Consider the following 24,463-nt stretch of genomic DNA (forward strand, 5'->3'; position numbering starts at 1 on the left):
AATAGAATTCGCACTAGCATAGGAAGAGAGGATTATCCAAGAATTCTAAAAGTTGAATTTCAAAACTCTGCTACTGTCCGTTTTAGACCAACTTAGGAACCCAAAAAGAAAACCATGGACAAGCCACCACAACCAATAACCTCATTGAGACTGAGCAATCATAGATCCCTCCTATTTATCGCATGGTTCCAAAATGGCTCGATTCCTGTGGAGAAAACTGAGCGAGCCTCTTGCAAAGTTCATCTAACTCAGAGCACATTTTCTCCAACCGAGTCATTCTCTCTTCATTCGAGAGCTCTTCATTTTTGGCGGCACCTTTCGAGCCGACCAGAGATGAAGATTCTTCACAGACAGGAGCAGGAGCATCAAAGTACAATGCAAAAGCGCCACGGTCTAAAGAGACTGATTCGTCAACTTGCGGCACATTCGGCTCGTCTTGGGTGTTCGCGAACTCATTTGCAACCTCTGGAAGTCGTGGAGTATCTTTAGATGACGAGGAAGCGCTCGAGTTAGATTTGGATTTTCCAGACAGACTCTCAAGGTCGAGGATAGGAGGTTCTGGGAGTTCGGTGACCGCATAAACTTGGAAGTCATTGGTGGGAAGAGCCGTCATCCAACCATTTGATGATTGCAAGGTAGAAAGATCAACTGGAACTTCAGGAATCAATGCCATGCCCACCTGTGGCTGTTGAAGTTGCATTTGGTTGGCTGCTTCGTGGGCACCGATATCCTTTCTTGTCGGTTGAGGTTGGTTTGGGGCAGGTTTCTGGGTTTGGGAGTTGTTTTGCGTGTTTGGAGCAGACGCACCAGACTGGCTGAGCTCTTGCAAAAATCCAGAAAAGGCTTGAGAGGAGAGCAACATGCGAGTAAGGTCCGTGAGACGGTTGTTCTCTTCTCGGAGTTGCTGATTTTGGACACGGAGGTCATTGGCTTCCTGAGATTTAGCGGCAACTTCACCCTCAAGTTGACCGATATACTCTGCAGCATCAATTAGTTTATGTCTCGATAATCAATCATGATTCAAGAATTTACCTTTTCTCCGAGAGCGGAATGCACGGGCTGACACCTTGTTTCGGAGTTGACGTCGTTCTTTGCTGGACAATTTTTTGCCTTCTTCACTGGCCAACAGTCGTTCATCCTCGTCCATCTCATCCTCATCCTTCTTGATACGAGGTATGTTGGCCATTCCAGTGACTGGAGTCACTTGCTCATCAGTAGTTGATGCAACGCTGGCTTGTCTCATGCGATTCAAGACCTTGGAAATGCTTTCTTCCACAAGAGGATCCTTGACTGGCTGAGACTTGGAAGCGGCGGGACCGGGGAGCGGCATTTGCCCTTTGGGCAATGGCTGTTGTTGACGGGCCATCTGTTCCTGTTTCTGGGCCTGTTGGGCCTTGGCTTGCGCAGCTTGTTGGCTGTGCATTCCGGGATAGATACGTTGAATGGGCGTAGACGTTGTGTTATTCTGTGCCACCAACGTGTTTGGACTGACAAATTGAGAAGGACCTGATGACCGGTCTTGAGAAAACATAAAGTCGTTTGGCGAGTCCGCGTCAAAGTCCATGTCTGAATGATTTCGATTAAAGTCAAACTCGTCCAGGTTACTCAGAGGTACATTCAAAGTCTCAGTTGGCATTATGAAGCCTCCATTTCCCTCATGGTATTGTAGGCCAGTGGCCTTGTTGATGTTGAAGGTGCTGGCTAGAGCTCCAATGGGGATACCAGTCTGCTGGTGGTATGCATCATATTGAAAGCTCGGTCCAGGAAAGGTTTGGGAGGTTGAGCTTGATCCGAAAGTGGTGGCAGAACCTGGGATTGAGGATTGGGGTGTCAGCATGGACGCGGACTTGATGCCTGGAGATGTCGAGGAAGGCGTGAAGTCATTCTCCAGATTGAGGAAGGAGTCGTAGTCAGGGTCGAAGTTGGTATTGAGGTTGGACATGTTGGATTGTGAAGTAGGGAACGCCATGATCAAGGTTCGGTGGATTTATGGATGAGTGCGTGGCCGTCTGGAAGCCTGCGCGGTTTGAATGTTGCCTAAAATAGGCACAAGATGTTCGCGAGTATCGTCAGTGGGATTTGAATGGAATAATCGAGTTTAATGGCGACGTGACGAGACTGAGAAGGTTGATCGGGGTGTGAAGAAGACGACAATACGGTGTATCCAAGGGAGAGATGAGTAGGGAGTGAGATCTAGGGGGGAGAAGAAAGGAGAGATGAAGACAAAGTACCGGCGGTGGGCATTCTGGCGGTGCAGGATGCCCCGGATGAAGAGCGAAGAGGCAAAACAGTGCGCGAGGAGCGAGCGAGTAGGGAGCGAATCTCAGCGAGTAGTGCTGGGGCTGTGCCGGAATGCTGCACTTGCACAAAGTCGGGGGTCATCCCGGCCCTCCACTGACAGGGCTTCCTTGGGCCACCTCGATGGGTCCCCAATACACAGAAAAACAAGGCCGCTGCGGACGTCGGCTGTTGAATCTCCCCGTGATGAACAAATCTCAGCGAATCCATGTCAGGCATTCTGGCTGTGAAATGCTGAAAAAAGGCTGGCCAAGCCGTCCTTGCAGATTGGGTTCTTCTCGAATACCTATCACCAGGCCGCTACATTTTAAGAATAATACCAGTACGGAGTAAGTTACTGGGTACGAGAACCAGGTACATGCCTAGGCCCACCTTTCCACCACGTGATCTATCCGCAGTCTCACAGCTCTGGGTCCAGGACAACCCTTCAGCCGTAACAAATACACCGTGCTCCGAAACACTGGATGAAACCTCCTCCCAAACCCTGAAACCCACCGAACCACAAAGTCTCTGGACCTGAGTCTTCAACCAATGAAGAGGAGGTACCTGTTACGTGGAGCAAAGGCAGGAATTGATCACCTTATCCTTGAGAACTGAGAACACGGTTGGAAGGATTTTTGAGGAACGCCAGTCTCGTGATTTTGATAGCAATATCAAATAGTCCTAGCCATCGGGCTGGTACGTCTCCGCATTAATATTTCGTCCCAGGCTCCCCATCCTGACTATCGATTTTCCTGACCCGGATCTACAGCATGGAAATTGTGCCATCTGTCATCTAGCAAGCCTCAAGGCAATCCAAGCTTCTCAGCTGAACCTCCGTACACTCTTGAGCAACGGTGACCTTTCTCTTCAAATTTCGAATTTTCAAGGTTTTTTTTTTTTTTTGGATCTCGTGCCGCCGACACCAGCTCTCTTCAGAATCTGGCAGTACAGGTCACATGGGTACTCACTCGCCACAACTCTTTTGCACCGCCACAGATGTTCCAATGAGGAATCACTTCCCGTCCATCTCCGTCCTCGCTTCTCTTGACGTGACTAATCCTGCGTTTCGCAGAATTATTTCTCTTTCATGCTTCATCTTTTACCCTAGTCAATACGACTCTTTCAAAAAAAATAAAATAAAAAAATGATATAATTTCCTTCTTCTCCCAATGTCAGAGGACAGCGGTGTCTCCTGCTCTTTTTCATTATGGCGGAGGCCTCCTTTAAGCAAATGATTGCTACCTCATTGCGACAGACGAGGCCGCAATCATTTCGCCACTCCAAACCCAGTCGGTACCTCCAGTGTCAACTTTCGACCACAGTGAGTGCACAGCCGCAGGCACCCAAATCACAAACTCCTCGATGGCAAGCGCACACTGTGCAACCAGCTGGACAACCTCAGACCAAGCTCTCCCGGCTCGACAAACTTCGAAATGAGACCGAACCCCGACCATTCTCTTCCTTCCTGACTGATAACTATTCACGTCATCATAATTACCTACGAATATCCGTCACCGAAAGATGTAATCTTCGATGCCTCTACTGTATGCCCGAAGAGGGTGTCCAACTATCACCTTCTTCTCATTTGCTCACAACCGCCGAGATCGTGTATCTGTCCGAGTTGTTTGTAAATCAGGGCGTTAATAAGATCCGTCTCACCGGCGGTGAACCTACTGTGCGGAAAGATTTCGTGGATTTGATGCGTCAAATTGGAAGATTGAGGAGCCATGGTCTAAAAGAACTGTGCATCACCACCAATGGCATATCATTACATCGCAAACTCGATTCGATGGTCGAGTCCGGCTTGACCGGCGTCAACTTGAGCTTGGATACTTTGGATCCTCATCTATTCACCGTAATGACCCGCAGGAACGGCCATGAAGCTGTGATGAAATCTATCAATCGGATTCTCGAAATAAATCGGTCGGGGGCAGGGATCAAACTCAAAATCAATTGTGTGGTCATGCGCGGTCTCAATGAACGGGAGATATTGCCATTTGTGGAACTCGGTAGGGATCAAGACCTCGAAGTTCGTTTTATCGAATATATGCCTTTTGACGGAAATAAATGGTCGGAGGAAAAGATGATGAGCTTCGGGGAGATGCTCGCCCTCATCCGACAGAAATATCCTGATGTCCACAAGGTTCAAGATCACAAGAATGATACAAGCAAAACTTACCAAGTTCCCAGCTTTGCCGGTCGAATTGGGTTCATAACTAGTATGACGCATAACTTTTGTGGGACTTGCAATCGACTTCGAATCACGGGGGACGGCAATCTCAAGGTCTGTCTCTTTGGAAACGCCGAAGTTTCGCTTCGTGATATCCTCCGCGAGTCTAACGATGGCAAACCCATTGATGCCGAAGCTATGGAGGCTATGAGACAGCTTGAGATGGACCGACGTCAACACCTTGCGGGCAGCGCCGACGCATTGGGTGTTTCTGAAAAAGAGGCCAAATTGCTTGATGTGATCGGAATGGCCGTGAAGAGGAAGAAAGAAAAGCACGCCGGCATAGGCGAGTTGGAGAATATGAAAAACAGGCCTATGATTCTCATCGGTGGGTGAGCCATGATATTCCACCCCCTCTCCCTGTCCCAGGCATATATGAAAATTTATCAGGGGATTGAGCATATGATGCGACGCGACAGGATACGACCTTATTTCTGTAATGAATATAGATTGTGATCATGTCTGGCCACCATCTATTGTTCCTGTCATGATCTGCTTCTTCCATCACATTCTGGCCAGTGCCCTTACTGATTATCTCCCTTTTTGGTAGATGATATGATGCCCGGGCAACATACATCATCCTCGTCGCGAATACCATCGATTCAAAACCCATTTAGCCATTCGGGTGGTGCTGCCCTCTTTCAAACTCCAATCCCGTACCATCTGTTACAACAACCTGCACTCCCAACATCATGGTCGAGCGTGCGCCATTTCTCATCGTTGCCTTTGCTTCGAATGAAGAGTCAGAGGAGCTACAGTCGGTCAACTTCACATCATGCGAGACTAAGACACCTTCCTTTCAGAACTATCCGCGGACAAGAGGTTTATCGCCCGATTCATTCCAGAGATCCAGAAAATATCCCAGCGCATTCCACCAGCACCTGGTTACAAACCCGACAACGGGCACTAGAACGGACAGCCCCGCGGGATCTCTCTAAATCTGCCAACTACGCTCGGTTCTTGACCCGAGACATTGCAAGAAGAAGATCGTTTCGCCCTCGAGGTGGCTTCTTCGATCTCGGACCAGAAATACCAAACACATGGAATAAGAAGAAACCCCCCACAGGTGATCAAGAGACTCAGTCGGATGACTCCCCGTCTACATCCACAGACGAGTCTCAGCAACTCACCCATCTCACATCCACCGGCGAGGCTCACATGGTCTCAATCGCGGGCAAGAAACCCACAATTCGTTCCGCAACGGCGGAGAGCCTCCTTCTCTTTTCTAACAGCTTCACTTATGGAACGTTAGTGGCGGCCCGGCTCCGGAAGGGTGACGCCTTATCCGTCGCCCGCATAGCGGGCATCCAAGCAGCCAAGAAGACGTCAGATATCATACCGCTTGCCCATCCGGGCTTAAACATCACGGGCATGTCGGTTAGGCTGGAACCTTTCCTGGGGCGTAGGGTGCCGGGTTCACATGGCAGCTCGACCGTGGTCAAGCGTAAAGATATACACCCGCGGTTTGGCGGTGTTCTCATCACTGCGACGGTGGCGTGCGAAGGCAAGACGGGCGTGGAAATGGAAGCCATCACGGCAGCGTCCGTGGCCGGGCTAACCATGTATGACATGCTCAAAGGGGTGGATAAGGCAATGGTCCTCACCGCCACACGGGTGATAGCCAAGAGCGGAGGCAAATCAGGCGATTGGATATGGGATCCTCAAACAAATAAAATCGTCCCGGACACCGAGCGGGCTGCGGAGTTGGAGAAAGAGCGCAGCATCGAGAAGCAAGACCAGGATATCAAGGCGAGAGAAATTCAGGAGAGAATAATGGCACGCCGGGATGGCATTGACGGGATTGGGCATGAAAATGCTGACGATGAGGATGCCGACGCAAAGAGTGGACAGAACAACGAGCTTTCTAGCCAGAGCTGGACGGAGACGAAGACACCTCCAGTCGCAGTCGAGCATTTCCAACGGACCAGAGAGAGACGTTTCCGTCGCATCATGCGTGCTAGACGAATACAGCATGACGATACTGGCCCAGCCTCAAAACTGACCTGAGTAAGGTAACCCGTCTCCGCAGAGCGAGGAAGTCTGAACGATATCCAGGTATGATCTATGCATATGTAGCCAATATCGAACCCAAAAGGTGTTCCGATTGCCAACACCGGTGGTGCTTGCATGGAGGTCTAGTAACTTTCTATTCATTTTTTCATCTCACGTGTAGTCTATGAGGAAATGATATATATCAAAAACCCAGTTTCTGATTCCAACCAGATTCTTGTCTATCTGCGACGATAACAAGAATTCCTTCAGGGATATTATCATAGAATGAGGCGCAAACCACCTCCCCTCCACAGCCCAAAAATACTCAACGTCGAACATCGTCCGATTCTGTATACCGAGAGCAACAACCGAAAGGGACAAATAATTGCAAATAGTAAACCCAAAAGAAGTAAAATAACTCTATCGGAGCCAAACTTGTTCGAAAACACCCCCAAGCGGCTTCTCTTCCGCCATCTCCTCCATGAATTTCTCCGACACAGACGTGATGAGCGGACTCCATCGCCCAAAACGCGTCTTGGCCCAGTCGAGGCAAAAATGATGTGTGCGCAGGAATTCAGGCGGCTGGCGTCTCGGTACAGTCGCGCCGGACGAAGTCGTCGACGGGGAGATCTTCCACCTGCTCTCATACAGCGTGGGCCCAATAGCGAGGTGTTCGAGACTCGGTCTGTTACCGCCCACGAGGGTAGGAAATACCCACTCGATGAATTTTGTCGCGTACTCTTTAATGCTGTAGTCGCCGAGTTGGCTGAAGACGTGATTCTCGGGGAAATTGCGGATGTGGATGGTCCTGAGGTGCTGCAGGGTTGGTAAGGCAGTTTTGCGCAACCGTACCGTCTCGTCGTTCCAGGGGAAGCCCATACCGAGTTCCTCCAGTCGTGGACAAAGACGTGCGGTATCGTTGATTGTCTCTGCCCACAGCTCCTGACTGTAACCACCAACTCCGAAGGGGCGGGACGTGTCCATGCTCAGATGTTCGCGAGGCTGGATGCGGGATTCGAGGACTAGGGTTTGAAGGGTTGGTCCATGTTCGGCGATGAAGGTTGAAGAACGTTCAAGAAACGCAGCATTTTCGAAAAGTAGGGACAACGTCCGAAGACCGGTAAAGGACGTTAGAAAGCGGATGATGGCGTCTTTCAAGGCGTTGGTGGGACTCTCGTGTCGAAAAAGAAAATGTTTCAACGAAGGTAGGATCCGTGGGTTTTGCGGCGCCTCAGGAGAGTGGGAGGCCCAGTGGAATGTGCCGGCGACAGATTCCAATAGTTCAGCGCTTCCAGGGCAGGACTCCAGAGTAAGGCGCTCAAGATTGCAAAGGAACAGAGCCTGAGAAACCGAGGCGGGTCGGAGCATCGTGACGTCCAAGCCGTAGAGTGACAATTCGCGCAGGTGAAGGAAATTTTCCAATGCGAACACGGATGCAAAGAATGTCTCCATGGGTTGTGGTATTTGCTCCAGAAACCCGACTCTAGTCCTGTGGTAATGTTCCATGAGGTGCTTCTCTTGTCCCAGTCTTAGTCTTTGGAGGCTCTTTTTATTTGCGGAAAGAATCTTCTCTACTCCATCTCCTTCATTGACAGTGCGGCATTCGAGGCTGGCCAAGTTTGTCGGGAAAAGGTGGTCCTCTTGCCGGGCCGCTATCTCATAGAAGCGCAGATGTCGAAGTGTCGTGTCGTGTCGCTGGGTAAGGAGGTCTAGCATTTTCCGGGTCATGGCAGTTCGGTGAAGGAAACTGAGGAAGTCAGCGATGATGCCTGTCCCAAGAGAGCAGGCTGACTTACGCAAAACTCGTCAATTGATTTGCAGGGACCTGTTCAAGTATCTCAATCACGTAGCCATCGGCGGAACTGGCGTCAGATTTTCTCCTTCGGTTATGGACTGAGTTTCTTCTGTCTGCCACCCCATTTCTGATTGTGAGTTCTCGAACAGATTGAGTGACGGGTTCGCGGAATGCGGGCATCCCAGGCTTTCTCGAAGGTCTTGATTGGGACATCTCGAAGTCGACATTGTGGTAGAGTCTGATCATAACCATGCCCTCAAAGATACGACTTGTCCGCGATAGATTATACAAATCTCTCCGTTTATCGATCTAACTAGTCAGCGAACTTTCGTCTCCGAGTCTCGCGGGAAGTTGTCCCTCACATAGTTGACTACTTGGAGTTTGAGTTCATCTGGTAGGTTCAACAGCCAACAAGGCTGCGTCGACAGGGATGTCTCCATGACTTGGGACGGTGTGGATCATCTGAGCCTTCAGCAAACTTTCGACTTATGCATCGTGAGTCGGAGGTTCGTAGTCAAAGATAAAAAGTAAGAGAGGAATTTAAGGCAATAAAAAAAGGTATGGGAATGGAATGGACACCAAAGGACTGGCACAGCCTGACATAATTACAGCCAGGGGAGGCGAGGGTGGTCAGCGTCAATGAATGTCCCATTATGTCAGACTACCGGGATGAATCACACATTCCCCTACCGGCGTGGGGAGGCCACAGAGCTGGGAGCGGGCTTGATCTTGACAAAACAAATACTATGAATCCCACGGAGGATGGATAGGAGAACGGAGAGGGAGATAAGCGAGTTGCAACCAGCTCGAACACGGGAAATAAGGGCCTGGAGCACCAGGAACACGAAAACACGAGGACCTACTGGAACGTGGAACCAGTCAGGAGGATGCATTTAACTAATAGATCGGCCGCCACACGAAAGTTCAAAGCGGCCAAAAAGGTTTGGCGCAATCCAAACACGAAATATCGCGATGAATTGCGAGCGCAGGGAAACCAAATAAAAGAAGTTTTGGAGAACAAACATGGTAGGGAAATCCCGATGCAGGGGAATGTTTCTGAATTCCGCTGGAAGCACCGGCGCGAAGGATGAATAACCTCAGCAGCCCGGCTCCGTCGGGGTGGGAGTATTTCCTTGACAGGGATCCACATCACCAGAGAAGTGAGTCATTCAAGATCCATGATCGTCAGATATAAAATGAGACAATCACTTCCTATGATGAGACCACCTCTTGTTTCGTTCTGCCGGATATCAGTCCTCTCATACCAGCACATACCCTCCTAATGGCTCACGTTCTTCATGTCCAGCATGGCCAGACGTGGCCCCCAATCATGTGTAGTTGATCTCGAATACGGACGTGTTGGTGTGGAGTTTTTTCAAAGGTCCTCCTTTTTTAGCGCTGAGATCGTGTCCATTAAACGGACCTAGTTCTTCCCCCCATGGATGTCACCACTGTGCAATGGAGTCGAAAGAGGCAATTGTTGTCTATTTCTAATCATTCGGTGTCATCTGCTTGCGGTAGTGGTTGTGCTTCCAAGGATTCGAAGGATGAAGGTCGATATAGGGGAGGATCGGCCAGCGGTGGCAAGGGTTGAATAGTTTAGATAACGAGGCTCGAGTATCTCCTTGGCCTCAAGGGAAGGTTTTCGGCTTTCAGTTCCTCTTGTCTCCTGGCTTGTGCCAGTGTGTTTCTGCATGTCAGCTTACAATACCTGTGGAAGTTTTTGTCAACCGCTGCACCGCATCAGGTAATTGCTCCTCCGTATTGCTCCAGTAGACTGCCCCCATGCATCACCGTAGCTAGTTTGTCGGAACGGAGAAATATGATTCCGAAGAAAGCCTTCTCGCCGGGTGCAAAAAGTCCCCGCTCTGAACCTCGACAGGGGATCTCCTTCGCAAAAGTTTCTGAGACACATTTCATGCTTCTTCTTGGACCACATCCCTTTCCTTTCCACTTCTCTTGAGCTCTTCCGTTTCTGTCTTATCGCCTGCATAAGCCCTTTCCCCCCAACTTGAGGACTTCCCCTTTAGAATCAATGGTGTGAGGGTGACGAAAAGCAGCGCAGGGATAAATGTAAGTTGATGGACTTCAGGAGCCCTAATGTGAGTGATCATTTCACATACCTTGTTTGAAGTCAGAAGCTTGCGGCAGCGACAATATCCTCGGCGTCACCGAACCCCACCGTGCTATGTTGAATTTTGTTCTGGATCCCTCCCCGCCGGGGGGGTGTTGGTTCTGTGGAATTTAGTTACTTCTCCCCTCTACTTCAACTCGTGCAAATTTCCTCTTCCTCATCTGCTTCCACCACCACAAACCACTCAATATGGAGCGACAACTAAGAGACAACTCTCCTGGCCATGGCGGATCCTTCCTGCTGTCCACAAGAGCTTCCTCGGAATGATCTTGAGGCTCTTGAGGCGCGTTTCAAACTTTTCATCAATGAAAACTGCTATGATCTTGACCGGCTTCATCAACGGTTGTTCGTGGACATACCCGGGGCACTTCAGACCATCGAAACTGTGACAATCAACAAACTTATCCATGATCAAAATGTGGGAAGCCCAAAGACTAATGTCAGTGGTGCCAGACCATACGTCCGTCCGTATTGCGAGGATGAGCAGCGTTGATCGCGGACAAGTCTAATAAAACCATCATTGCCTATCCGCCATAGATACCTGCGCGATTCTCTCGGCAGAACCTCCACCTCTATCCGCAAAGAAGATGGATCGAAAGCTACGTCAGAACAAGCCTCGCTTGTTGCTGATGGGCCAGCGACGGTATAACATGAGTCCCCTACATTCACAATTGCCAATCTATTAACACGTATTAGGAGTGGCAAGTCGTCCATCACCAGTGTAGTTTTCCACAAGATGCCTCCATCAGAGACCCTCTTCCTCGAGTCCACTACACGTATTCAGAAAGACTCGATGCACTCCTTCATGGATTTCCAGGTTTGGGACTTCCCTGGCCAACTGGACTATTTCGACCCGACAGGCTTCGATGCTGCCGAGATCTTCTCTGAGATTGGCGCTCTTGTCTGGGTTATCGACGCACAAGATGACTACACCGAGTCGTTGAACCGCCTTACCTATTTCATCGTCAATATTCAAAACAATTACCCACACATCAATGTCGAGGTCTTTGTCCACAAAATTGATAGTCTCAATGAGGAACTCCGAGCCGACGTGTTTCAAGATATTGTCCAGCGAGTTGGCGATGAGCTCAGTGATGAAGGATACATCAACCCCAATGTCAGCTACCACTTGACCTCAATTTATGACTACTCCATCTTCGAGGCCTTCAGCAAGGTCATTCAGAAATTGATCCCGCAACTCAACACCTTGGAGAATTTGTTGAACATCTTGGTCAACAGCTGTGGCATGTCCAAAGCCTACTTGTTCGATATTCTCAGCAAGATCTACGTCGCCAGTGATACCAGGCCAATCGACATGGAGGTGTATGAGATGTGCTCTGACTATATTGATGTCATTGTGGATGTCACCGATATCTTCGGATATGATCGCAAAGAAGGCGCGATGGCGAGAGAACAGATGCAAGAGGCAGAGTCGTCTGTCATCATTCACGATGGTACCATGATCTACCTCAAGGAGATGAATCGGTAAGAGAAGTCCCTTTTTCTCTTGGGGCCGCCAGCGTTACTGATACATTTCAGGTACCTTTGTCTCGTGACCGTTATTAAGAATAACCGGGCCAAGGACAAGAAAGGATTGATTGACTACAACTGCCACGTCTTCCAAGATGCATTGAAGGAAGTTTTTGCTCGGGGATGGGAAAGAAAGAAGAGAGATGAGAATGGCGAGACCACAGAAAGGAGAATTGGTAGGATAATGGCAGAGGCTACTGACGCTGAAACTACCGAAGAGTATTGACGGAACGGATTGTGTCCAAAGTGCCGGAAGCTTGTACAACCAAGACGTTCTCGCTGTGAGACCTAACCCTCCAAGCAGCCAAGGGGATTAGTTTATCTTGCAGGACTCGGAGGGCAAGCAGTGAAGCTGAATTACTATCGGTTGAAGCTTGAGGGAGGATATCAGAGCTAGGAGTAGATCTGCAACAGAGTGAGATCTCAGAAATCACAAAATCGACAAATTCAAGTGAAATCAAAGTGAACCTTGTTCCTTGCCTTTCCTCACATTTACAAATAATCCGTACATCGACCATGTGTGGGGTTGCAGCTGGCTTTGCGTCGTCGCTCTCTATCAAAATTCTCCCCCGCCAAGGCTGCCAACGACGTCGTCAGACTTGCAGATCTGGTCACGATGGAAATAAACTCCTTCATCTACATGCTGGCGCGCTTTACGACTGAGGCAGAAAATCCTATCAGTCTTCTAGGCGACGTTGACGGCATCGATTCTCTCGGTAACGAGCTTCAACGGAACCAGGGGACCGGTAGTGCTGCTCAAAATCCAGCCCGACAGTCTCTCAACCCTCGCATTCAACTTTTACGCCTTTCCGCTATCGTACGAGGTCGAATCGGTATCCTAGGAGCCACTCCTCCATATCAGCCTGTGCCGCCCTCCTTATACCGACCTCTCAGTGTCGATCAAGAAGAAGGTCCCGGTCAACCTGGGGAGAGGACACCATCACCCCTGCGCCATCTCGCCTTTTCAGTTTGTCCGCCAGGTTATGAGTCACGACGGCGCGTCCACATAACCGGGCCAACTCACCTCCAAAGCCTCCCGAGTAGACCGGTCTTCAAGGCGGTCAAGATGCCTCAAACCGGCTTTCAAGCTTTGATACTTTGTGGGCCGGGCATCGGACTCAGCACCTTTACAAGTGTCCCTGGAGAATTTCCCAAGGCTTTGGTGGAGGTCGCCAACCGACCGATGGTCTGGTATGTTTTGGACTGGTGTTATCGAATGGGTGTCACAGACCTCACTCTTATCACTCCGCCGACATCGAAAGATTCGATTGCCGCGGCCCTTGCTCAGAATCCATACCTCACATCCCTCCCTTCTCCGTCTCCCGATCTGCTGGCTCCCAAGGACCTGGAATACACGACACCAACAGCAGAACTACTTAGACTCCCAGAAGTACAAGATGTGATCAAATCTGACTTTGTCCTACTACCATGCGACCTGGTTTGCGACATTCCTGGCGAATCTTTCCTCGAATCCTACCTGACCAGGCTAGGGGGACCCGGTGGAATCGGGAGCAGCACAAGTTCAGACTTTGCCACATCTAAGAACGAACTTCTACTTCTCGGAGGCGAGCAACGTGGACGCCGTGGTGGTCTGTCAGTATGGTACAACACCATCGACCGAGAAGAGAGTGTGAAAGGTGAAGAATGCGACTTCATGTGCACCACGAAACTCGACCCCGAGCATGACATCCCCCTCTCCAAATCCGCATTCGCGCCATCTCAAGGAATCCTTCGCAAACTTGTGTGGACAATGCCCATGTCAGAGCTCTGGGACCAGTGCGAAGAGGACAAATCGTGGAAGATTCGACAATCACTCCTGCGCAAACACGGCGCCATCAAGTGTCTGACCAAGTACCGCGATTCCCATATCTACTTTTTCCCCTACTGGGTCAAGGAATTCGCCAAGTTGAACGAGGACTTTGAATCTATCAGCGAAGATCTTGTGGGCACGTGGGCAAAGGCCGAATGGCGCAAACCCGGCTATCGGGCACGATTTGGGGCACGAAAGCTTTTCTCCCGGAAGTCTGGCGCAGAGAGAAGTGATGTTCCATCGCTTGAACGGCCTATCGAAGAAGAAATCGACTTGCTGTCTCTGAGCAGTTCGCAAATTTCAGCCCAGCCATTTTCACCAAACAGTCCTCCCCAGCAACGCACCGCTCGGTTGGCATCAAGAGTTCATGCCGAACCGGAAGACAGTGTTCTTTCTCCAGACGACGGATCACAAGCCGGCGAGGAAGCAGGATCTGTTCCTCTTATCCCGCCTATTCTCTCCTGCATCTTGTCATCTGCCACGGATGCTCCTCTCGTGCGGCGTGTCGACACCACCCCACTCCTGCTCTCTGTATCTCTTTCGCTGGCGAAACTGCCGTCCGTCGAAGAATCGGTAGCCGCCAAAACACCTGTGTCACCGTTCTCTCATCCGTCCAAAATCCACGCCACAACCAGCATTGCGCCACGCGTCACCATCTCTCGCTCCGACACATTGATCGACAGCAACAGTACGATCGCAACGCAATGCGTAATCAAATCCAGCGTTATCGGCGCATCGGTGGCCATTGGTACGAGTTCACGGGTGACTGGCTGTGTGATCATGGATGGCGTCACCATCGGAGATAAATGCGTCTTGACCAATACGGTCGTGGGGAAGAAGGCGAAGATTGGGAACAAGTGTTCGCTTGTGGGATGTGAGGTGCAGGATGGCAATGTCGTTGCGGAGGCGACGGAAGGAAAAGGCGAAAAGTATCTTGTCGGTGGGTTAGAGGATGAAATGGAAGGCGACGAAGACAGGGAATTCGATGACGATGAGAACGAAGGCGATGGTGAGGGCGAAGGATTGAGTTTGGGCGGTCCTTGAAGGAGAATTGGACTATGAGGTGATGGGCCTTGATGTCAAATGAACGATGCCTTGTCGGTACAATGCACTTCAAGGCGCAGAAAAGGAAGAGTGAGGGGGGTTCTGGTTGGCCAGGAGGCAGTCCTTCCCACAAGGCCGTAACGTCTACTGAAAGGGAGATCATACACTTCGTCTCAGTGGCTGACGCGCCAGCCTCGTGCTTCTTGCCTCCAAGGAGACGCCCCCAACAGATCATTGGCAGACAGATATGGCTGATGTGCTGGTCTCTGGTTAGATATGCACCTGACCCAATGTGACCAATACGATATCAGATGTCAGCGGATTTTCATCAGACAGAGATGGAGATGTTTCAATCAGAGAAATTCTTGTAGAGATGATTGTAACCGTGAGACATTCTTCTTCCGCCAGAGATAGATCGTGCCTGGTAAACCAAGATCTAGATGAATTTTATTATTCATTCTCATTCATCCAGTCTTTCAATGGGAATTAATGCCTGGCAGTTCATCAAAAAATCGGTCGGCCAATGCAGATGCCTTCTTGTCATATGGGAAAGGGATTGGCCGTCTCTGCAAAGAGAGGAATCGGGCGTACTTTTGGGATCTTAATGCTTCCGGTACGACATGCCATCTATTGATTGGTCTCCATCGCAGTCCCACCAGGAACTTCCAGTGTGTGTTCATCGCAGCTAATTTACCTGGCGAATGGAGGTGTTTCAGGTCCCAGTTACCCAGGGGGTGGTCAGTCATATGGAGTCTCCTTTGGTTGCGTCAATGGCCAGCGTATACATGTGGTTCCCTTTGCCTACATCATATCCGGATTAGTGCTCTGCAGGCACCGTAACAAGCGAGCCTCTGGCTTGATATATCTGTAAGGAGCACAAGAGATGCACCGTACCATGATAATGTCAGGGTCAAGGCTGGACTCAACGCTTTAAGCCAGGCCTCTGCAGACGTGGTCTTGGCGTCCCGTGACAGTTTCTCAATTCGACCTGCTTCCACACTAACATCTCACCTCATCTCGATCGGAGTTCAAAAATACCAAGCAAGGTCTCAATTCCAAGCCTAGAAGATGATTCTGCAATTTAATTGATTACTTTTCGAGACCGCGGTGGCTGACCGGCCTATGAAGGAACGCCGCTATGGCCTCCGGGCCGGTGGGCTTGAAGCGAAAGCTCTCACAGACCTCGACTCAGCAGCAGGTAAGTGAGGACTGCTTCCTTGATGTTGTCTGCCAAATCATGTACCTTTGCTCTGCGATTTCTCCAGGTCCAGGCCATGCTTTTTGGGCCAAATGAAAAGCAAGGTTCGAGGTCGGCTAGAGGGACCCACGGGCAATTGCAGCTGACTTTCCACGCTCCGAGGCGTGCATCTTACCCTTTCAGATGTCAGAAAAAGTCGCTAATACATTGCAGTCTTCGTCCAGAATCTTGATTGACCTTGCAGATGACGATGACGATGACGATGTGAGTGTCCCGGTGCCCTATCAAATCTCAGCTACACACAGCTTGTTGCGCCTGCGACACCAAATACCCATTCTCCTTCGCGGCAACACTCCTGGCACAAACTTTACATTCACATTCACGGCTGACCTTTGGAGGTGATACCGATCCCTCCGCCTGCCAAACGACAGAAATCAGGTACTCCCGTCACCAATGATGGATCAGAAGGTCAATTGGACCGCTTACGTGGCCACAACTACGAAAACGCTAGCGGAGATGCACAGAAGACACGTGCTGAGCCCGGGCCGCCTTCCACGCCTGTCACATCACGTGTCCAACCGGATGGATCGACTTCCATCGTTAATGGTACCCGGTCCAAACAAAAGAGGTCTCCTTGGGGCAAACTGTCCAAATATTCGTATCCAAATGGACAGATGCCTGCGCTGTCGGTGGAAACTGCACCAATGGCGGCCGGATCCAGCATGTCCGAACCAAAAACACAGGTATCACAGGCTGTCAGTCCGCTGCTCGACAAGGTCAATCCTGCCCGACACGTTCATCGGCCCGAATCTCCGTCTGCTGCTGCGCATAAAAGCCGGGCCAACCGGTCACAAAGCCAGGAGAAGGATATCAACGGACATGCTCAGCGGTCTAAATCTCCTTCTCCTGCTCATAACAAACGGGCCAAGCCATCTGGGCCCTTGGGAGAGAGTATCGGCAGACATACGGAACGGTCCAGGTCGCCTTCTGCTGCTCATCAAAAATGGGTAAATTCGTCTCAAGCCGATTTAAATGGACGCGCTGAGCGGTCGAAGTCTCCTTTTCCCGCGCAGAAGAAACGGACCAAGTCTTCTCAACGCCTAGTGGAGGATATCCACCGCTTCAGGTTATCAACGACTTCAGAATCCCCGGCTTCCATCACTAAACTCTCACCATCCACCCCTCCCTTGAAAAACACGGATGCAAAAATCCCCCTTACCGGATCGAAGGACGACGAAAGGCCTCATTCTCAGAGAGTTGTTCCAGTGGACATCCCTATTCGTCCATCTCCAGATATTCAGGTCCTTGGAACGCGATGGTCTTATACTTCGCCAAACCCTCAGTGCGAGACCCCTCTGAATTCTCTGCATTCAGTCTCACCGACGACATCCGAGCCTTCACGCTCGAACATCGACGTTGTGGCTCCATCCTCTCCAAATCTCCTGGCTCAATTTCAACAAAAACTTCCCAAAAAGACAGACAAGAAGGCGGTACTCGAGAAGCTGAAGCAGAGTACAGCCTTTGCGAAAGAACACCCACAAGAAGTTCAGCGCCACTTTGGCCAAACAGGTTTCTCCTCTGAATACGGCACAAAAGAGGACCATCAGCGGGAACAAAAAGCTACGTCAAAGAAGATGAAGAAGAAGGCGGCAAGGGGGTTAATCGACTTGAATCCTGGTGACTCGTTGTCCGATTTTATGGACCATCTCAGCTTGGGAAGAGAAGTCATCCATCCCGCTCAATCAGGCAGGGATATTCTTACGAACCGCTTCAACGAGAAATTCGAGCCACCCATTACCTTTGCCAACGACATCAACGAGCGACGATTACATGGTAAATTCCAGTTCACTGATCGATACATCATCCGTGAGGGTGTCAGGGTGGCATCACCCACTACAAATCATGGCTGTGATTGTACCGACTGCCACTTGTCCTCGTGTCGCTGTCTGGCAAAATCCGTACCAGACGAAGTCGGCAAAGGCACCCACAAGGAACAGAGGCGAACATACACCCGCCGACCAGACGGCCTCGTGGTCATCTCGGATGACTACCTTGCCCAGGCCCTCAATCCTGTCGGCGAGCGTTTCGAAATCACTGAATGCAATGAATTTTGTGCCTGTGGCCCTGACTGCTGGAACCGTGTTGTCGGCAAAGGGCGCACTGTGCCCCTCGAGATCTTCCAGACAGCAAAATGTGGCTTTGGCGTGCGTTCATCCCAAGATATCGTCAAGGGCCAATTCATCGAATCTTACCTTGGGGAAGTCATCACTGAAGACGAATTACTGCGGCGGGAAGATATCGTGGAAGAGGACGACCCAAGTTACATCTACTCGCTCGACTGGTTCGAGAATGCCGATCAATACCACGTTGACGGCAAGTACTTCGGCACCCCAATGCGCTTCGTCAACCACAGCTGCAACCCGAATACCAAGTCATTCACCGTCCAAATCCACAAAGGCGACAAGAAAGTCTACTATCTCGCCTTTTTTGCCATCAAGGACATCAAGGCCCGCGTCGAGATTCGTATCGACTACTGGGGTGCAGCCGCCGCCAATTTCGACGAAGGTGACCACGATCAATCCGCGGACGGCGAGTTGGCAGAGGGCTTGGTGCGTTGTCGATGTGGGGAGAAGAATTGTCGAAAGACACTGTGGCCATCGAGTGTGAAGGCTAGGCGCAGACGGAGGAGGAAGGTTGGTTGAGCTTACCGCATCACCGAGCTGCATGCCAGCCATGAGCTACGGAGTTATGAGTCAAGAGCAAGGGCGAATGGAGATGGACTAACAAGATGATACGAAATGAGCATAAGAGAAGAAGTGCCTAGATTGAACACATGTACAATTATGAGCTGGGGGTTATGTTTCGTACGAAAATACTTTCCCTTCTTGGGTCGCGAGTCACTTTCAGCGCCGGAGTTGGTATGGGGATGGTATTAGGGGAAGGGGGAAAGGCCATTTTCATATTCTGACTGGCTGAATGCATGGATGAATACACGGATTAGATGTGGATTGATTTGAATGGGTCATTGGAACTGAGATTGAACCAACATGAAATTGGACAGATGTTGTCAATAATTGGCTCCTTCAGACCCACCCACAAAGAGGTTGATTCAATGGGTTTCTAGACCACCGAAATGAAGACCTCAAATTGAATGAAACAAATATCATGATGACTTGGTATGGGAGCGATTCAAGTCTGTTGGAAGGACACTGGTAGAAATTTTTTTCCTTCGATGTTGTGGCCAATCATCCATGGGATGTATGGATGCGGGAAGGGGACAATCCGATCGAGGAATGGTGTTTTCGACATCTCATCCGGGACATACCAAGCAGCGGTGTGACCAACTATTTTTTGCCCATAGACTACGAGTTAAAAACACTCCTGCAAACTCAATGCGAGCGCATTATCGATCGCCTCCTTTCTGAACCCAGGCGCACGACCTAGACAGGCACTACTCTCAATCATGCGCTCGAGGAACATCTCGACATCGAATGTCATGGGAGCTTGACGGCGGGACAGCAAATCCGAGAACGAAGGTGTGTTCAAATTATCCTGGAAGTCGAGCCAGGCGTCGTTGTCGGATTTGTTGGCGCCAAACTGCTGTTGCTGTTGTTGGTCGGGCGTGGTGCTAACGGCTGCGCCGAGGAATGGCTGCGCGAACATCTCGCCTAGTTCGCGGGCGATGAAAGGGTCGGCGATCGGATCGGGCAAGCCCAGCAAAGGTGACGGGGTGCGGATGCCAGGCTCGTGCGGGCTGTCGTCACTAGGTCCCGTGGAGGAAGTACGACTGGCCCGTAACAGGGAGACGACGCTCGGGTCGACTTCGACGAAGCTGCTCTGGCCGTCCAGGTAAATGCCCTTCGTCTTCAAGTATTCCTCGACGTCGTGCGAGTCGTACCACACGCCCCCAAAGCCGATGTTGTCGAGCATTTCCTGCGTCGACTTCTCCATGCGCGGCGTCTCGACTTCGATCCACGGCTGTGGACCGAACGCCTTCGCCGGACTGACCATGTTGGGCGGATAGATGGGGTTTCCGTCGTCATCGCGGCGGGGGAAATGTGTGCCTGCGCCGCCGATGTGGAAGAAGGGTACATTCCAGTTCTCCAGACTCTCACCGGCGCGCCGTTTTAACATCTCCTGGAATCGCTGGAGCATGCGCTTGCGGTTCGAGAAGCAGAAGGTGAAACGGAAGGCGCGCTTGATGTACTCCGGGTCGATGTTGGGGTTGGTCAGGTTCCGGAATGCGCGTTCCAGGCACATCCGATGCAGGCGTCGCGCGAATGTCGTTTCCTGGAAGCTATAGGTGTAGGAGCCTGTGGGTGAGCTGGCGGGTTTCAAGGGTCGCTCGATGCTCAAATTCGCGCTTGGGTCATCGAAAGGAAATGTCTCGGGAATCATGGTGTTGAAGGACAGGGCGTCGTTGAGACCATGAAGGTTCGAGGTGTCGAGCCCGGAGACCGATTGTGAGAGGGCGAGGAGAGCGTTGCTGGGATCGTCCGCGTCATGGTACGTCATCAAGGGGACTTCCTCCACATCTGCTTCTGCGTCGGTAGAGCTCTGGTCAAAGGTGGTCCCACGACCTACATTGGCCCTTTGGGCCGGTCGAGACGAGGGTTTTGATGCGTCTTGGACGCTCCCACTACGTCCTGTTTCACCTGATTCCGACAAATGTTCGGACTCGCCTCGGGCCATCTTTGCCATCTTGTCTTCCTCGTCGTCTGAGTCTGGTGATACGGCTTTGGACAAAGCTACGAATTCTTCGGTCGCGGCTTGGAGTTGGCGACCGAGTGCATGGTGGGACGTCAGGATGCCAGCATCGACCATGTTATCGTGCAAGGTGATGAACGTCCGATTCATTTGTTCAATGGTGTTTTGCAGATTGGTCACTTTTTGCTTCAAGGCCGAAATAGTGGTTTCCTTTCGATGACGATACGCTCTTTGCGCCAGACGAATCTGAGTGCGACGACGGTCGGCAGCGGTCTCATCCTGAGTGTCGACTCTAGGTCGGCCTCTTTGCTTCTTGCCTTCTCCTGGTTCATCCACGTCATTTACGGATGCCTGTTTGGTCGTTTTCCTTTTCCGCGGAGTGGGTGGTTGTTCCTGTTCGGCCGAGGATGAATGATTGCTATCGCCCACTGTGCCGGCAGTAAAGACGAGACCTCCGTAAAATGGATCGGATGAGACCGCCTTTCTCTTTCGAGGGTTGCGGTCTCGTCCCTCTGAGGTCTGCATGGGGCCGTGGGGGTAATAGGAGGCGGACAAAATGTCTAGGTCTCCACCAACCGGTCGGGATTGCTTGACCTGGAGACCGGAATTTATCAGGAGCGGTGCCGGGTCCTCTAGGATTGACTGGAGAGAGGTATAGGTTCGTTCGCCATATTGTTGCTTCGCGTATGATTGCATCGTGATGGACAAATTGCCGGATTGAGACAGGCAGCCCACAGCCCGAGGGAGTGATTAGTGAACCGGACTGAAAATGGCTGAAGCAGGCTGTAGGATAGTGCCGGTTGATAGTGCCTTGTTTCCCGTTCTTTCAGTGGCTACCGAAAAGTGATTATCACGAGGAGACCGAGGGAGATGAATGGGTAGGTTTTGTGACAGCCTTCTGCTGAATCGAGTCGGAGGCCAATTGTGTGTCTCTGCAGACACTGTTACGGTGTCCCGCGAATGCTAGGAGGTTGAACACGTTCTAGTAATTAGTCCACCATCCAATACAGCGTCCAAATGAACACAGAATGGATATCGATGTTGCCAACAGCACTGAGCACTCGATATCGAAGAGTGGACTCGGGAGAAGAAGTCAAATGGCGAGAGGGTCTTGTAATACTCTGCCTTGGAAGACGGGTTGCCGCTTTTGTCGCAAGGCGGGTGAAAATTAGTCAGACGCTGCGGACGAGGAAATCCAAAAGTATAAACAGGCGAGGTCAGACTCCCTTCCTGGGACGAGGGTCGGACAGGCAAAAGAGGTCTACGTATGTCGTAGCCCGTAGGTACCAACGGGAAGTGGGATGACGATCCATCAACTGGTCATCCCCTGGAGAAGATTTCAACTAGAAAGACAGATAGATGATGGGCATCCTCCAATGCCGAGTCTGGGCCGGCAACCTGGGGAAGAGGTGAATGGTGAGAGGACGAATTGTGCTGGAAGAAGGCAGTTGGTGGTCATCGAGATGCATCAAGACATTGGCATCTAGCTGGAAGCGGGATGGGACTGGCCTGGAAGAATAGTAATCAATTTTTTTTTTTCCCATCTTCCTCGGCCGGCCAAGCAGGGTATCTGTTCACTTCAGTTACTGTGAGTGGTTTGTGGTCATCCTTTTCTCACCCATTCACCTCCTACGTCCGTAAGTTTAGCCAACCACCTCCACTTTTCCCGGGCCCGTGGTCAGGAAGAATCAGTTCGCTGGCCATCAACTCGCTGGTTGGACACCCATTAGCTAATCCCGGGATTTACGTTTCTCGTCGGTGTTGGCATACTCAGCAATCCCTACTTACCCCAGGAGGTATCTGTGGGTGTCCCAATATAGATATCGAAGGTTTGCCATCGTCGGATGGGACCCTGAGTCTGCCCGATTAGGACCGCTTCTGTCGAGAATCCACCCGAGTACGTTGTACGCATAGGGGAAAAAAAAGGGGAATTGTGCATGAAACACTGTCCGAGGGAAACTCATGTTATTCCTACACACAGATTGCCTCCCTGCCCGTATCCATATATCCATGTCTCCTGGGATTAGTATTGAGTACATGACCCTATTTCGCCGTCCTCTTATATCCCATCCGTGTCCTGTCCGATCCAATAACCCCTCCAACCCTAAAGCTATCACGAATGGAAACTGTCCTACTCTTACACATATATTCATGAACTTCGTTTCCTTCGAACTGAACCAAACCTCGGACATCCAAACCCCACCAGAAGCTGGTTGATGTGTGAAAAATAAAGAGGTTGCCCTGACTGCCAAAATGGAGCTGCCTCGTGGATCATGAGTCGTGGGTGACTTCGTGTATGCGCTCTATGCACGTTCCATCACTTCAAATATTCCATCCAGAACCACAGGAGTCTGCATGGTTTCATTCATGAATTCCATCATCGAGCATTGAGCCGACGACGTGCTGGGAGAGATGGTTGCTCCTGGTCTTGGTTCGAGCAGTCCCAACCCAATGATCTCTGCCTCATCGGCGTATTTTTCTTCCTCCAGGGCTAAGTCAATAGCCGAAGGTTGTCGACGAATATAAGTTCTCGGACTCGATACCGATGTGGTGGTGGCTGTGGGAGAAAGCGTATTATTGAGGTCGGGTGGGGGTATCCGCACCCGGCTCCCAAAGCTACTGAATGTTGAACTGGGGGAGGACCGAATAGAAGAGGAGGGAGTCGAGCTCATGTTACTAGAGCTCTTTGGAGATCGACGTAAAGGACTATGACTGAACATGGTCTGCAGAGAAAGACGGACCCTCGAAGAAGAAGGTTGGTTTCGAAAGCTGCTGGGTATAGGTTTAATGGGTGCTTCCTTGTCGAGAGCCTCAAAAAGGGAGACTAACTGTGCAACCGCCATTATGTGGGGTGAGGAAGTATATGTAAAATAATTTGAAGCTAGAAGGGGGTATTGTCCCTCCAACCCGACGTTGCCAGCAGGTCGAGTGTTGCCAACGTAGGGGAATGTGGTCAGTTGAATACAGTCGATCCGGAAGTTGCCAGAGGAATTAATATACCAGTGGCGTTTTTTCTTTTAAAATAGGGTTGGTCCAAGGATCGAAAAAGACAAAAGGCTCCAAAAGATCATCAAGATCGAAAAAAGGTTTGATAGGTCAATGAAACATTCCTTTCAAAGGGAGAAGTTGAAGAATCCAACCACCTGTCTCCCAAGCATCATGTATATAGCGGCACCACACCCCAAAACTACCGCAGAAACGTATGCAATAGTTTGGCCAAAAAAGCCCTGGGAACACAGAGGTCGTCAAACGTCAAGTGCCTTGTCAGGGCAGGATTGCGAAGGACAAGCTCATGATCAAAACGCGAGTGTCTTGCAGCATTGACGCGTTGGAACCTTGGTCTAGCCTGTATCTCCCACTGGTTCGTGACATAGACCTGTCGTTGTTGCGGCAATCTGACTGGATAATGGCCTAGCTCTCGGGCCATATTCTCCACCACAGAACCCTGAACCAGGGGAGGCTTGCGGCTTGTTTTGACTTTAGACTCCGTCTTTTCTGCATCTACAGGGCGCCGAAACAGTGCTCGTCTAAGGCCAAGCTGACGGGCGCCGGTTGGCTCATCTCGTCTGCTTGTTTGATAGGCGTTTCATGAGGAAACGCAATCAGCTTTCCCGTGTGAGGGGTTTTTTCCCTCTTGCTTGATCAAATGCATCGGAACGTCCAATTAGTTGCAGCTGGGGCGACGGAAAAAAGTTGGAGATGAAAGCCTTCGGTTAATGCTCAGCGTGTCAGATTCGTGCTTC

The 24,463-nt window shown here is 50.7% G+C and overlaps 8 protein-coding genes across 8 annotated transcripts; 4 read left to right on the forward strand and 4 right to left on the reverse strand.

Annotated features, from left to right (window-relative positions):
• Positions 1-175: 175 nt before the first annotated feature.
• Z518_01931 (uncharacterized protein) lies at positions 176-1,969 on the reverse strand (the record flags this gene model as incomplete). Its single annotated transcript, XM_013418960.1, has 2 exons — positions 176-978; positions 1,033-1,969. The coding sequence occupies 2 exons, from the start codon at positions 1,967-1,969 to the stop codon at positions 176-178; spliced, it is 1,740 nt and encodes a 579-aa protein (XP_013274414.1).
• A 1,518-nt stretch (positions 1,970-3,487) lies between these two features.
• Positions 3,488-6,517, forward strand: Z518_01932 (molybdenum cofactor biosynthesis protein A; the record flags this gene model as incomplete). The annotated part of the gene is made up of 2 exons (XM_013418961.1): positions 3,488-4,842; positions 5,314-6,517. 2 exons carry the CDS (start codon positions 3,488-3,490, stop codon positions 6,515-6,517), a joined length of 2,559 nt encoding a protein of 852 aa, XP_013274415.1.
• Positions 6,518-6,922: 405 nt separating this feature from the next.
• On the reverse strand, positions 6,923-8,737 carry Z518_01933 (uncharacterized protein; the record flags this gene model as incomplete). Its single annotated transcript, XM_013418962.1, has 3 exons — positions 6,923-8,249; positions 8,299-8,606; positions 8,660-8,737. 3 exons carry the CDS (start codon positions 8,735-8,737, stop codon positions 6,923-6,925), a joined length of 1,713 nt encoding a protein of 570 aa, XP_013274416.1.
• A 2,281-nt stretch (positions 8,738-11,018) lies between these two features.
• Positions 11,019-12,187, forward strand: Z518_01934 (uncharacterized protein; the record flags this gene model as incomplete). Its single annotated transcript, XM_013418963.1, has 3 exons — positions 11,019-11,074; positions 11,128-11,916; positions 11,971-12,187. The coding sequence occupies 3 exons, from the start codon at positions 11,019-11,021 to the stop codon at positions 12,185-12,187; spliced, it is 1,062 nt and encodes a 353-aa protein (XP_013274417.1).
• Positions 12,188-12,577: 390 nt separating this feature from the next.
• Positions 12,578-14,815, forward strand: Z518_01935 (uncharacterized protein; the record flags this gene model as incomplete). The annotated part of the gene is made up of 1 exon (XM_013418964.1): positions 12,578-14,815. The coding sequence occupies one exon, from the start codon at positions 12,578-12,580 to the stop codon at positions 14,813-14,815; it is 2,238 nt and encodes a 745-aa protein (XP_013274418.1).
• A 1,138-nt stretch (positions 14,816-15,953) lies between these two features.
• On the forward strand, positions 15,954-18,715 carry Z518_01936 (uncharacterized protein; the record flags this gene model as incomplete). The annotated part of the gene is made up of 3 exons (XM_013418965.1): positions 15,954-16,013; positions 16,227-16,277; positions 16,412-18,715. The coding sequence occupies 3 exons, from the start codon at positions 15,954-15,956 to the stop codon at positions 18,713-18,715; spliced, it is 2,415 nt and encodes an 804-aa protein (XP_013274419.1).
• Positions 18,716-19,382: 667 nt separating this feature from the next.
• Positions 19,383-21,416, reverse strand: Z518_01937 (uncharacterized protein; the record flags this gene model as incomplete). The annotated part of the gene is made up of 1 exon (XM_013418966.1): positions 19,383-21,416. One exon carries the CDS (start codon positions 21,414-21,416, stop codon positions 19,383-19,385), a length of 2,034 nt encoding a protein of 677 aa, XP_013274420.1.
• A 1,607-nt stretch (positions 21,417-23,023) lies between these two features.
• Positions 23,024-23,563, reverse strand: Z518_01938 (uncharacterized protein; the record flags this gene model as incomplete). Its single annotated transcript, XM_013418967.1, has 1 exon — positions 23,024-23,563. One exon carries the CDS (start codon positions 23,561-23,563, stop codon positions 23,024-23,026), a length of 540 nt encoding a protein of 179 aa, XP_013274421.1.
• Between the last annotated feature and the right edge of the window lie 900 nt (positions 23,564-24,463).

Source organism: Rhinocladiella mackenziei (assembly GCF_000835555.1).
Source record: "Rhinocladiella mackenziei CBS 650.93 unplaced genomic scaffold supercont1.2, whole genome shotgun sequence".
Classification (NCBI taxonomy): domain Eukaryota; kingdom Fungi; phylum Ascomycota; class Eurotiomycetes; order Chaetothyriales; family Herpotrichiellaceae; genus Rhinocladiella; species Rhinocladiella mackenziei.